This window comes from Leptosomus discolor, chromosome 2 (genome assembly GCF_034619465.1).
Source record: "Leptosomus discolor isolate bLepDis1 chromosome 2, bLepDis1.hap2, whole genome shotgun sequence".
NCBI classification, from domain to species: domain Eukaryota; kingdom Metazoa; phylum Chordata; class Aves; order Leptosomiformes; family Leptosomidae; genus Leptosomus; species Leptosomus discolor.
The window spans coordinates 117460448-117475382 of record NC_141392.1 but is presented as its reverse complement, the minus strand read 5'-3'; the positions used below and the strand labels follow the sequence as shown (position 1 = coordinate 117475382).

The 14935-nt window shown below is 37.3% G+C and overlaps 1 protein-coding gene across 1 annotated transcript in view; it reads left to right on the top strand.

Annotated features, from left to right (window-relative positions):
- APOB (apolipoprotein B) overlaps positions 1-13257 on the top strand; it is a 36387-nt gene extending 23130 nt beyond the window's left edge. The window contains exons 26-29 of the mRNA XM_009957543.2: positions 900-8480; positions 9192-9306; positions 10156-10339; positions 11431-13257. Coding sequence (XP_009955845.2) covers positions 900-8480; positions 9192-9306; positions 10156-10339; positions 11431-13257 — 9707 coding nt within the window. The remainder of the gene's footprint in view (positions 1-899; positions 8481-9191; positions 9307-10155; positions 10340-11430) is intronic.
- Positions 13258-14935: the final 1678 nt, after the last annotated feature.

The following is a 14935-nucleotide window of genomic DNA, read 5'->3' as shown; positions in this document are numbered from 1 at the left end:
CTAATAGTCGGCAAAACTATTTTAATTACTCTTTTCCATGTATCAGGTACAGCACATTCATTTTCCTGTTGCTTATTTAAAGAAAGGTGTTGTATAATCTCAAATCACTTTTTCTTTGTTTTTAAAGATATTATGTGAGTCAGTTTATTCAGGCAGTAAAGGTGAAGTCAGTTTAATTCAATAAAGACTTTTAAGGTCCATATTTTCACTGAAGAAAAAGCCCTTCAAAACTGAAGGCATGATTCTACAAACACTTGTGTATCTGACAAGTTAAGTGTTTCCAAAATCAGGTGTGCAGGTTTATGTGTAGGTATGCCCACAGTTTAGTTCTAGCTCTATTTTTATATATATCATTTATATTTAACATTTATATATGTCCATATACTGCCATAACTACATAGCAGTTCTCCTGGACTCAGACTGGATAGATCTTAAGACTAATATTTTTAAGTTAGTTCCTCTAAAATTACCCTTTTGAGTTCTCAGTTTGCAAAACAACAAGCTAACTTCAGTGTTTTCTAAATTCACCACCATAAGCGAAGCATGATAAAGAAAACATTAAAAAACAGGAATAATAGATATGGGTTATTCTTGAGAGCCCATGTTCTTAAATTAAGTTTAAATAATGACATAACTTCGTGTTGTTTCACATAACTATATTTAGTAGAGTAGTGCGGAGGTTTAATTTATTCATTTAGCCTCAAATATCAAAATAATAACATTTTTAACAGAAATATTCAGAATTTATCAAAACATTTTGGCCTTTAAAGCAAAATGATATAATAACAGTAATTACAATTCAAACAGTAACATAAAAGCATAGTGGCATCAGACAAAGTCTTAAAGACAAAAAGGTATGAATTACACCATTATCTTTTCTCTCCTTTTTCCTATTTCAGGCTCTGGAGAAGCGTCATATAATAGAAATGGATTCACCTATGCATATGAAAATCACCTGAAGCACAGACTGTTAACATCAGTTTTTAAGTTGGCCAGGACAAAGAGTTATGAACCTAGTCCAGTTGCAAACTACACCATATCACTTACGGCATCCAGTACTCTGGGTCCTCAGCTTTCATTTTCCGGTGATATTGTTTCTGAAAAGACGAATAACGTGAATATCAATAATGTCAAGATGGAAGGGCAGCTGGAAGTGGCTTCTGTCTTTGCCAGAAGCATTTACACTCTGTCAAGCTCGTACAATGAAAAGAGAAGAGTTTTAGAAGGAAAATCAAATCTGAAGTTGGATTCTTCTTACCTTCAGGCTACCAACCAGATATCTGGCAGATACAGTGATGATTTGTTTTCTATTGCTTCAGTTTCTGATGTACAAAGTGGCCTGTTGAAGAACACAGCCTCACTGAAGTATGAAAACAGCCAGCTGAAAATGACATCTGAAACAAATGGGAGGTATCGACATATTGCAGGTGTCAATAAGCTTGAATTAATTTTGTCAAAGAAGATGGCAGCACTTCGATCTGAGTACCAAGCCACTTACAAGCAAAGCCAGTATTATGCCTTGTTTGCAGGTTCTCTCAATTCCCAGGATCTTGTTTTCAACACTGATATCTCTATGACTGATCAAAGGAATCGAGCTGCACATAAGTCATCACTCAATGTAAATCAGTACGGTCTGGCCAGCAGCGCAACCACAAATGTGCAGTTTAGTCCATTGACAATGCAGAGCGAAATGAATGCCAAACTTGATACTGCTGGAGGCTCCATGTCACTATCCTCTTCTGGGCGCTACGGTAAAAACAACGCCAAATTCAATCTAGGTGGAAGAGTGAGCCTGACAGAAGTGACGCTGGGAAGTGAGTATCAGAGTACAGTTCTGGGTATGGACAACAAACATGTTTTAAACTTCAGAGTTAACAGAGAAGGACTCAAGTTTTCCAATAATTTGCAAGGATCGTTCAAAGAGATTAAGTTGGAGTACACAAATGACTTGAATATTCCTGGTTTATCCTTAACATTTGCTTCGAAGTTAGACAACAGCTTCAGCTTCGACAAGTTCCACAAGCACGTTTTTGACCTACAACTGCAGCCTAGCTCACTTACAGCTAAACTGAGCAATAATATTAAATACACTAAAACAGAAGTTTCCAACAAAGCAGAACTGCTTCTCGAGCCTCTGAAGCTGAACTTGGGTGGCAACGTCAGAGGAGCCTATGGAGCAGATGAAATAAGGCATACCTACACCATTGCATATGCTGATCTAGCTGCAAACTTTAAAACAGATACAGTTGCAAATGTTCAAGGCACGGCATTGAGTCACAGAGTCAATCTGAACGTGGCAGGACTTGCTTCCTCAGTTACTATGAACACAAACTGTGATTCCAAATCTCTCCATTTCAGCAATGCTGTGCGTTCCACTATGGCTCCATTTGCTATCACTGCTGACATACATACCAATGGTAACGGAAAGCTGATTGCTATGGGTGAACACACAGGAGACCTTTACAGCAAATTCCTGTTTAAAGCAGAGCCTCTTGCTTTCACTTTGTCCCATGATTACAGAGGATCTACAAGTCATAGCCTGAAGTCTAGAAGAAGACACACTACTCTGCTTGATAACAAAGTTCATATGCTTTTTACTCCATCAGAGCAGTCAAGTGCTTGGAAATTGAAAAGTCAGCTGAACGATAACATATATTCACAAGATCTCAGCGCTTACAACGACGCAGAAAAGACTGGTGTGGAACTTAGTGGAAGAGCTTTAGCAGATCTCTCTGTAATAGATACATCAGTCACACTACCGTTCACATCTGAAGAAGTTAATTTAATTGATGTATTGGGCCTCAGGGGCAGTGTGTCAGAGCCTCAAGAATTCAGCATCTCTGGCTCTGTGAAGTATGACAAAAATAAAGATATGCATGTTATTAACCTACCATTCTTGGAACATTTGCCAGTTTACTTTGAACAGATCAGAGGCACCATTCTATCCACGCTGCAGGCCATACAAAGTTACCTGAAGAACATTAACATAGAACAACATATGAAAAAATACAAGGCAACTTTGGATAAACTCCCACAGCAGATTAATGATTACATGAACAAATTAGATATGAAAGGCAGAGTTAGCAGCATGAAAAATAATTTGGTTGCTTTCACAAAGGACTACAGAGTTACATCTGATGATCTCCAAATTATGCTGGAAAAAGCCATGGACAATCTTCAAGAAATACTATCTCAGCTGCAGGTCTATCTGACACAAATTGAGCAATACATCAAAGATCATTATGAGCAGTATGATATCAAAGTACTTATTGCACAGCTTCTTGACCAGATAATTGAAACAATGACAGCTCTAGATAACAAGTATAAGATAAGAATGACTGTAGTTGACACTATTCAGAAATTGCAATTTTTTTTTCAGCAGTATAAACCTAGTGAAATTGGAAGCAGCACTTTGGCTTGGATTAAAAATGTAGATGATGAGTACAGGATTACAGCTAGGATACATGAAAACCTAGAACAACTCAAGATTCAGATTCAGAATATTGATGTCCAACAGATAGCAGAAAATTTGAAACAGCAGATTAAAATGTTTGATGCTAAAGAAATTTTAGAAAAATTGAAGCTTTCATTACCAATTGAAAAAATTAATGAAGTTTTTGAACAAATCAAAGACTTTATTCTACTTTGGATGGAGGAGTATGAAGTGTCTGAGAAGATCAGTGCTTTCCGAGGTCATATGCACAAACTGATTGTAAAATATGAAATTGATAAACAGGTATATTTTTTAATGGATAGAATGATAGAACTGCTTAACCAGTACAGAATAAAAGAAACTGTCCAGAAACTGACCATCTACCTGAAAAATATTGATGTGAAGTCATGCTTTGATAAAGTTGTTGCCTTTATTGATGATGCTGTCAAGAAAGTGCAAACCTTTGATTATGAAGTGATGATAAAGGAAGTCAACAAGTTCCTTGATGTGGTTATTAAAAAGCTCAAGTCTTTTGACTATAACCAGTTTGTTGATGACACAAATAACAAAATCCGAGAAGTGACCCAGAAAATAAATGAGGAACTCAGAAATCTAGAACTTCCACAGAAAGCAGAAGCACTGAAACAGTATATGAGAGATTTCAGAGCTGTGATTTCAAAATACATGGAACAACTAAGGGACACTAAGCTTGCTGCAATAATTAACTGGTTCAAGGAGCTCATAAACTCAACAACATTTGCTAATCTGAAGGCCAAGGTAAATGAACATCTGGAAGACCTGCGAGAGAGGATTTCTGAAATGGATGTTTCCCAGGAATTCCAGTGGTATCTTCAGAGGATAAGCCAATTCTACAATTCTGTTGTCATATACATTTCTGACCAGTGGAACATAGCTTTTAAGAAAATTGTTGCTCTGGCTGAAGAGTATGATCTAAAAAAGTGGGCTGAAAATTTAAACCAGTTTGTTGAAACAGGATTTCAAGTCCCCGAAATCAGAATTGTAATCGTCACTATACCTGCCTTTGAGGTCAGTCTCCGAAGTCTCCGGGAAGCAACATTTCGAACACCAGACTTCATTGTTCCACTGACTGATTTGCATGTCCCCTCCTATGAGATAAATATTAAGAGACTAAAGGACATGAAAATCCCAATGAAATTTTCTACCCCAGAATTTACAGTTCTAAATACCTTTAAAGTTCCTTCCTATACAATTGACTTGAATGAGATTAAACTTCAGATTGTGAGAACAATAGACAAACTCAAGTCTGGTGAATTTCAATTGCCAGCATTTGATTTGTATTTTAAAGATCTGAAGATGAGAGATATGCCTTTTTCTGACATTTCTTTCCCAGAAATACAAATGCCTCAATTTCAAATACCAGAATTATTGGTTCCAAAGCTAAATCTAAATGAGCTCCAGATTCCTGACATGAAGATACCAGAGTTCCAGCTTCCACGTATCCCGCATACTGTGACTGTCCCTACATTTGGCAAATTGTCTGGAGCTTTCAGAGTCACCTCTCCATTCTTTACACTGTCTACACAAGCTGAGGTTCATAATACTACAACATCTGCAAACAGTCCGGAATTTGTGACCTCCCTTTCAGCTCAAACAACTTCCAAATTAGACTTCCTAGTTTTTAGTGTTATTGCAGATTCACGTCTCTTGGCCCCTGAGATGAAGCAGCTGAACCTTAAAAATTCCATGAAGGTCAACCACAGGTTCCTTAAAGTTGATCACACCAATGAAGTCATATTTTTAGGGACTTCAATAGAAGGTGAAGCTGAAACTAGAGCAAACTTCTATACAACAAAAAATTCAATAGAACTACAGAATAATTTAATGGTCAAGCTGCAAAGAAAGATTTGGATGCGGAGTGGAACAGTATATTCCCACAAACTGAATATTCCACAAGCTGATTTCTCCAGCCAGGCTAATGTGGTCAATAATATGACAACAGAGGTAGAAGCAGGACACATATCATTTACCTCCACTGGTAAAGGGAACTGGAAATGGGCTACTCCTAATCTCTCCGATGAAGGCACTCATGATTCACATGTCACTTTCCGGGTTGAGGGCCCCATTATTACATTTTCTGCCAACAACAGAATAAATGATAAGTACCTGAAAGTCAACCAAGCTATGAGATATGAATGTGGTTTCCTAAATTATGTGACACTTCAGATTCAGTCTGAAATTGAGTCACAGCGTGTGGGACGTAGTGTTCTGAATGTAAAAGGCACAGGACAGCTTGGAGGAATGAAAGTAGAATTAACAGGCTCTCACAATGCTCGGCTCAACGGACGGATTACTGGAACTGTAAATAATGAGGTTTCCTTCTTGGCACAGCCTTTTGAAATTCGTCTGTTAACAAACAATGATGGAAATGTGAAAATCAGCTTCCCAATGAAACTGACTGGCAAAATTGACTTCCTGAATAACTATGGTTTTGCACTCAGTTCCTCTGTTCAGCAGGTCAGCTGGCAAGCTACTGGCAGGTTCAATCAGTACAGATATTCCCATAATATGTCTGCTGGAAACAATGATGACAGAATCGAGGCTCATGTTGAAATGAATGGAGATGCCAACCTGGACTTCCTAAATATTCCTCTAACCATTCCTCAGCTTCAGGTTCCCTACACTGGAATCAAAACTCCTCAGCTGAAAGATTATTCATTGTGGGAACAGGTAGGCCTGAAGGATTTATTGAAGACAACAAGACAATCCTTTGATTTAAATTTGAATGCTCAGTATGAGAAAAACAAAGACATGCATGTAATCCCACTTCCTTTAGCAACAGTGCATGAAGCACTTAATAAATACATCATTTCTTTCAACAAACATTTTGAGAAAGGAAGAAACGCCGCTTTAGATTTTCTCACCAAGTCATATAATGAAGCCAAAACAAAATTTGACAAATACAAAATACAGACATCACTGAACAAACTACCAAGGACATTCAGGATTCCAGGATACACCATTCCAATTGTGAACATTGAGGTTTCTCCTTTTACTGCTGAGATGCCAGCCTTTGGTTACATGCTCCCAAAAGAAGTAAGCACAACAGGATTCACCGTGCCATTTATTGGCTTTTCAGTACCATCTTACACACTAGTCTTGCCTTCTCTAGAGCTTCCGGTCCTTCATGTCCCACAGGATCTACGCACTCTAAAGCTTCCTAGATTCAGAATCAACAGCCCATCTAACCACATCTTAATTCCTGCCATGGGGAACATTACTTATGACTTCTCATTTAAATCCAGTGTGATCACTTTAACTGCAAATGCTGGCCTGTTCAATCAGTCAGATATTGCTGGGCAACTCAGTGTCTCATCTTCTTCTGTCATTGATGCACTGCAATTTAAGCTGGACGGCTCAACAAGTTTGACGAGAAAAAGGGGGTTGAAGCTGGCCACAGCATTGTCCCTGAGTAATAACAAATTTCTAGGAGGAAATCATGACAGCACAATCAGCCTCACAAAGAGGAACATGGAAGCTTCAGTGGCAACAAATGTAGAAATTGACACACCAGTTTTAAAAATGAATTTCAGCCAAGAACTTTCTGGAAATACTAAGTCTAAACCCACTCTTTCCTCATTGCTACAATTAACATATGATTTTAATACTCCTAAATATGGCACCAGTGCTAAGGGAGGAATTGCTCACAAACTTGCTTTAGAAAGCCTTACATCTTACATATCAGTAGAAACTTCTACAAATGGGGATATTGATGGAGTATTTTACACTGGAAATGCATTCTCTGGAAGTCTAGACCATGAGGCAAACACCTATCTGAATGCTAATGGAGCTCGGTCATCTCTCAAGCTTGAGGCCCACTCCAAAGCAGATGGACTCTGGAACAGTGAATTGAAAGAAATACTTGCAGTCGAAGCATCTACCCGTCGTGTTTATGCAGTCTGGGAGCACAATGGGAAAAACTATGCACGGTATACACCTCTTTTCACAACAACAGGGGCTCAGAGATGCAAAGCAACCTTGGAGCTGGCTCCTTGGGGTGTATCAGCAGATCTTCAGATTCAAGCCACTCAGCCAAATTCCCTCCTGGATACAGCCTCAGTTAATCAAGTTGTTGTAGTGAAGATCAGTACTGCAAACCAGAAAGTTGGCTGGAAGGGTGAAGGTCAAATTCAGTCATTATCTCTCAGTCATGATATGCAGTTGTCAAATGAAAAATCAAAGGCAAAGTTTGATATTTCTGGATCTCTGGAAGGATACATAGACTTCCTCAAAAACATAAAGTGTCCCATTTCTGAGAAGAGCTTATGGGATATCTTGAAGTTGGATGTCACTACCAGCGCTGACACAAAACAGTACTTAAATGGTTCAGCATCCTTTGTGTACACAAAGAGTGACGATGGTTACTTTTTCCCCATACCTGTAAATAAGCTGACTGATGGCTTCTCTTTCAGTATTCCTGAGTTACACCTAAAGGCTCCAAGCCCTGTTCTCAGCACTCCAGAGTTCAGAGTTCCTTTCACCACTCTCCAGGTTCCAGCATACACCATTGATTTGCGCAACATAAAAATTCCACAGACACTAAACACAATGCCATTTGATGTCAATTTACCCACACTGCCAAAACTAAGATTTCCCAAAGTGAATGTAGGAGCCAATTATATTACGTTAGAAGAATATAAAATACCGTATTTTGAGGTGACAATACCTGAATACCAAATAACTGTGTCTCAATTCACTCTTCCAAAGACTATTTCTCTTGGCACTTTCCATGTAGATTTGGATGAAGTAGCTAATAAGATTGCAGATTTTGATCTGCCTACAATTACAATTCCTGAACAGAAAATTGAGATCCCTCCTCTCAAAATGTCCTTGCCTGCTGGAATTTACATCCCATCATTTGGTGCCCTGACTGGATCTTTCAAAGTTGCTTCGCCTTTGTACAATGTCACCTGGAGAACAGACTTAACCAACAAAAAAGACTCTTTTGAACAGTCCATTGACTCTACCTGCAGCTCAACATTGCAATTCCTGGAATACGACTTGAATGGTAAGGCATTAAAATTCTATATGCCACAATTTTGAGGGAAATACTGTATACCATTTTTTTCAGGGTTTTTTTCCCCAGGGCTTTGCATATGAAGGTGTTGCTGTCTATTGAGCATTGACATTAGGTTGTAATTTTATCATCAGCAGCATTTTTTCATAAATTATTATCAGAGTCCCAGTCAGTCATCCTAAAGGCTAATGACTATATATTTATAATTAATGACATGCTGTGAAAAAAATGGAAAAAGAGCTCTTTTCTGTGTAGCAGTTTCTTACTTTAAATTGTGAACAACGTAACATTCCCCCGTTATTTACAGTAATACATGTAAGAAGAAGAAGACAGGCTACTTCTTTATCTGATTCAGTTCAGATAAAGAAATACCTATATTCTTCTTTACGAACTAAGCATATTTGATTTCAAAAATTATTTCAACTCAGAAAACTCTGGAGTACCATATAGCATTGAGTTCTAGACTGTATCATAATACTAAAAATATACATCAGGATAAAATGCTAATCTCTCAAGAAATTAGAATCTCCATTTATGATCTGCATTAATGCAAAAACTTATATCCATGTTGTTCTAAACCTACCAAAAAAAATTAATTTTAAAATACTCCAGTTGAACAAATATTTTCATATCCTTTTATTTGGGACATTATCATTTGCTGGTAGGTTCTGGAAATACATGCATTTGAAATCTTTTTCACAGTTGTTTCAAACTACAAATATGAAGAAGGCATGTTTGTTGTGAAGACAACCGGCAGCTTTTCACATCGTGACATGAGTGCAAACTACAAGGAAGATCTTACTTTTTCGGGAATTAGGTAAAGATTTGCTCTAAAAATATGATTTATAATAGACAGAATTGCCAATGATGTATTGCTGCTTTGACCTCTGGTGCCCCAGAGTGTCTTGCTGTAATTAGTAAGAACCTGTGTAGCTACCCTGTCATTGTCGGCTGTGCCTTTTTACCTCTCGAGACAGATGGAAAGTTGTTCCCTTTCAGCATTTCTAGAATAGCTTTTCTCAGCAGCCCCTTTTCAGAAAACTGCTGAGATAAAACACAGTAGTTGATAATCAAAGCACTTCTAGATCTGACCATCAACATAGGTTTGGGTTTTTTTTTCACTGGATCACTCTTTCACCACAAGCCATTAAAGAGTAAATTTTGTTCACAAGTACCGGTACTAGGGGTGACAGAGTTGGACTTCTAACTGCCTATTTTGATCTGAAAATGTGTTGATATATCCAATGGACAGAGTCTGTGAAGGCAAGTACAAATACAGACAGAAATACTGCCTCTAATTGTGTTGGTGGAAAAAAATGCAGTCAGCTTGTAGAGGTCTGTAGAAAGCTGACAGTGGTACAGGTTTTGTTTTGCTGCTCTGATTTAATGAAAATTCTCAACAGATCTCAATATAGCTTTATCTAAAAGAGGAAAATTGGAGTGTCGTGAACTTTTGAATGTGTTAACCTAAATCCTAAGAAATGTGGATAGTAAAACCCTGCATTTTCTTTTGATGACAAAGGCATTGTCTACATAATTACATGTATATATAAAATAATAGGTATTATTTGTATTTATAAATACAATTATAATTGTATTTAGACATACTGCATTGGGATTGTGCTTTGTGCGTTCCTTCATAGCTGTGTATTCACTGTTGTTATAGAGTCTTGGACAACACTGCATCACTAGACATCATCAGCCCAACTTTTACAGACATACATATGCGTTATCAAGAGACTGACAGAAGCATCTCCGGCTCAGTATCTTCACCGTCTGCTGGGACTTTGGGCTATGTCATTGAAATGGACTCTGACATTCTGATGGCGAAAGTTTACTACCGAATTCGGGTAAGTTTGATATTATCAATAAAAAGCAAAAAGGTTGGGTGTGGCCAGAGGAAAAGTTGCCTTTTAAAGTTCGTATATGTTTATGTTAAGCATAAATTAACCACCCTTTGTCCAAAGACAAAGTATGTTACGAGTAATTAAAGTTTGTGTTTCCTACACTGGCCTTTCCAATACTAAAAGTAGCACCTGTATGAAGAGGCTGTTTCAGCTCCTCCACATAGTTAATTTTGCCCTCTCCTATGATTAAGAAAAAGTGAAAGTGAAGTGAGTACAAAGGCAGTTTTAGATAAGCCCATCAAGTTTAATGTATACCCATCAGGCAACATATAATTACTACAAAAGTAGCCATTATAGGAATCAGGACACTGGAAGAGGTCAGACCATCTGTAAGGTGTCTTTTTTAATCCATTAATATATCACAATATATTATGAGAATTAAAAACCTTACTAGATTTGCTTACAAAGCATGATATTATTGTTGGCATACTACAATTTCAAACTGAAAATCTTACCTTCCAAAATTATATACTAATTTAGGAATCACAAGCAACTCATCGTTCGCTACTTATTACTGAAAACTGGAAAATTTGTTTGTGTAAATAGATTCTCATTCAAGGATCTTTAATTACTCTGATTAACTCTCTAAATTGTCTCGTTGATTTAAATTATTACAAAATTAAATCCTCTAATATTTTCACATGAATAAAATGCTTTTTGAATTAACTTTAAAGAATGAGCAGAAGGCTGATTTTCCTAAGTAATTCACATACCTTATGAGACACAACATACGTTTAACACAAAGGAAGGAAAAATCTTATTTGCAGTCTATTTTTTTGAAAGATCAGATCCAGTTATGTTCTGATCCTGCTGTTTGAAGAAGCACAAAGTAGCTCAATATGATATAATTTTTTTCCAAAACAACCTTTCAAGATGAGAGCAAACACACAATACTCAAAAACTTGTAGTATATTTGTCCTAATATACAGTAAAATTAAACATGCAAAATGAAAATGTTGAAATATGCTCATAAATAATATTGCATTTGTTTTATATACAAGTTACATTCTTTTTATCCTGTTCTATATTTTCAGTCTGCTCCTCAGAAGGACATTGACATATTAAAAAGTGAGATATCCCTTAAGAAACCTGACCTGATTCAAATGAAATTCAGCTGGAAAGAGGATGCTGCCAAAGACTTGCTGTTGGGTCTAAAAGAAAAAGTACCTAAAATGACAAATGCAGTCTATAGGTATGTTAATCGGTATCATAAGGAGCATATGGGACTGGAAATTAGTGCTGCCACCTTAAAGATGAAGAATATCATGCAGAATAATGCTGACAAAGCATACACATTTGCTGTAAAACAAATAGATCAAATAGATGCTCGGCTTCGCACAGCTGCCAATGAGGCCTCTGGCAAATATCAGGAGATGAAGGTCAAAGGTAAACAGCTATATCAAAAAGCAGCAGATCAAGCTGAACAGTTTGATTATCAAAGAATAAAAGCAAAGCTTTTGGATGCTACAGTTGACATTATAGAGGAGTATCACAAGAGAATAAAACACCTGATTGACTCAGCCATTGAATTCCTGAAGACCACAAAATTCCAGGTCCCTGGGCTGTCTGAAAAGTACACTGGTGAAGAAATATACCTTATGACTACAGAGGAGGTAGCTAAAAATGCTGATTTATGCCTTTCAAAACTTCAGGAGTACTTTGATGCCTTGATTGCAGCTATCAATGAGCTGGAAGTCAGAGTTCCTGCTTCTGAAACAATTCTTAGAGGTCGTAACGTACTTGATCAAATTAAAGAAATGCTGAAACATTTGCAGAAAAAAATCAGGCAGACATTTGCTACTCTCCAGGAAGCTGACTTTGCAGGAAGACTTAAGCAACTGAAACAAGTAGTGCAACAAGTTTTTCAGAAGGTAGAAGAAAAGGTTAGAAGCTTGCAATCCAAAAATTTTGAAGACATCAAAGTCCAAACACAACAGCTGTACAAAGATGCAATGGCTTCAGATTATGCACAGAAGCTGAGATCCTTGGCAGAAGATGTTAAAAAATACATTTCTCAGTTTAAAGATTTTAGCCAAAAGACATTCCAGGATCTTTCAGAAAAGCTGCGCCAGCTGCTCCTCTATGTAAAGGCATTGCGGGAGGAATATTTTGATCCAACTACACTTGGATGGTCAGTGAAATACTATGAGGTGGAAGACAAGGTACTAGGATGGCTGAAGAATCTAGTAGATACACTAGTGGATTGGCACAACAAGTACGTTGGAGATCTTGCTGACTCGGTTACACGCCTGACAGACCAAGTAAGAGAATTGGTGGAAAACTACAGCCAGGAATATTATGACCTTATAACTGATGTTGAAGAAAAAGGAAAACAGAAGGTCATAGAGCTCTCATCTGCTGCTCAGGAAAAAATTCGATATTGGTCTGCAGCTGCTAAGAGGAAAATCGATGAACATAACAAGCAAGTCAAAGAAAAACTCCAGGAGATCTATGGGCAGCTTAGTCATTCCCAAGAAAAACTGATCAGTGAGGCCAAAAGGTTAATTGATCTAACTATAGAAAATTACTCTGCATTCCTGCAATATATCTCAGAGCTTCTTCGTTGGTTTGAGCAAGTAACAGCTGAGAGCATAAAGCCATATATAGCTGTTCGTCAAGGAGAGCTTAGAATAGATGTGCCCAAGCCATTTGACTGGCAGTCCATTTACCAAATGCCACAAAAAAGCAGAGAGGCACTCAGAAAAAAAGTGGAACTAACACGCGCACTGATTCAGCAAGGCATTGAGCAAGGCTCCAGGAAATGGGAAGAAATGCAAAGATTCATTGACGAACAACTTGCCACTGAGCAACTGAGTCTTCAGCAGATTATGGAAAATATACAGCAGCGCATGAAGACCTGAATGGACATGCAGAGGAGGAGAAGTAGTAAGTTTGTTACGACAATGTATTTAAAAATAACAGCAATCAGCATACTGGAGCTTCAGGTAGATACTGTTGAATCTGAATTTGTAAATGAAAACTGAGTAATCTACACTAGGTTATTTTAATAAGCTTAATAAGCCAATAAATGAGTTCTTTATTACACTTTTGTGTCATTCATTACAGCTACTTTTACTTGGACCATAGGGCTTAATCCAACAATTGTCAAGGTCAATGGGAAGTCTTTGCTTTGATTTCACTGTACGTTGGATCAAGCCAATAATGTGCAATACATATTGTAAATAGTCACAAAAGCTACGGAATACATAGAATAAACAGGTTTTAACATAAAGGTCATATTCATAAGCCAGTGGAAGAACAACTTGGAAACACATCTATTTCCCAGCATAGAAATATCTTCATAGATAAGTTTGGGAGTTAAAAAAAAAAAAAAAAAAAAAAAAAAAAGGAGGAAAAGAGCATGTACAAAAATACGAAGAAAAAAAATCATGAATTGTGGAAATAACATCCAAAAAGTGAAAAATAAGATAGAAATATAAACATATAAACATATATAGAAATCTGACTGCTGGAAAACTGCAGATAATAATACCAATGTTCTGTCAACAAAAATAAGTTTATGCATGTTTCAGAAAACTACGCCAAGAATTTTAGATGGGTTTTCTTTCTACTGGCTAATTTATGATTCAGAAATACAGGGTTTTCTTACCTGTTTCCCCATGATATTTCTGGTTTCACATTAAATTGTCTAACTTTTATCACAAGTTTAGTTAACTGTCAAAGTTTCACTGAGGTCACTGTATATGATGGGAGTCAAAAAGTTTTCCCCTCAGTCTCCTAGGCTGAAGCCTAGACCTCGTTTAAATGAATTCTCGATTTAAAGATGAATTTAAACAATGTTGAAGAATTCACTCAGAAAATACGGCTACTTTTGAGTGGAAAATATGTGGTCCTGTCATGGTTTATTTTCAGCTGTTGGAATACTATATATAGTAGTCCTTGAGAAAGACATGCTCAGGCTGAAATAATGTTGCCTCTTTGAGAATAAACTCTTTAACAAACAACACTAGAAATTTTGTGTACATGTCTGTTTTGATACAATCAGTTCACTCTGTAATATGGTTGATTATTAATGGGAAAACAGAGAGTCTGGTTTCGTCCCATGGTATGACCGGTTACATACATGAAGCAGTGGAGGAGCAGTTTACAAATACCCAGATAAGTTTTATGTCAGCAGATGCATATTTACAGCACAGAGCAGCACCACGCAAAGATGCTAGCTCAGGTCCTGGAAACAGGAGAGTTTATGCAGCAATAACGCTCCCATCTCCACAGCTGGTCCACACCAATCCAGCCAGAGCTCAGAGCAAGTTGAGCTAGAAGACTTCAATATCCCTATTGCCAGATAATATTATTACCAGAGGAAGTCTGCCAGTAATGATTTTTATCACATGAGCTACATATTAACCCCAAAATCAGAATCCTACAAGCCTAGTAGCATACACGCACCTATCTAGCTGTCAGCAGAGTGGGCCTCTCTTAGAAAGGTAAATCCGTTTTCTCTTCAGAGCTTTCAGCCATCAAAAATACAGCAGTAATTCTCAGATAAAGAGATGCAATAGTCCCCTGTGAACTGTA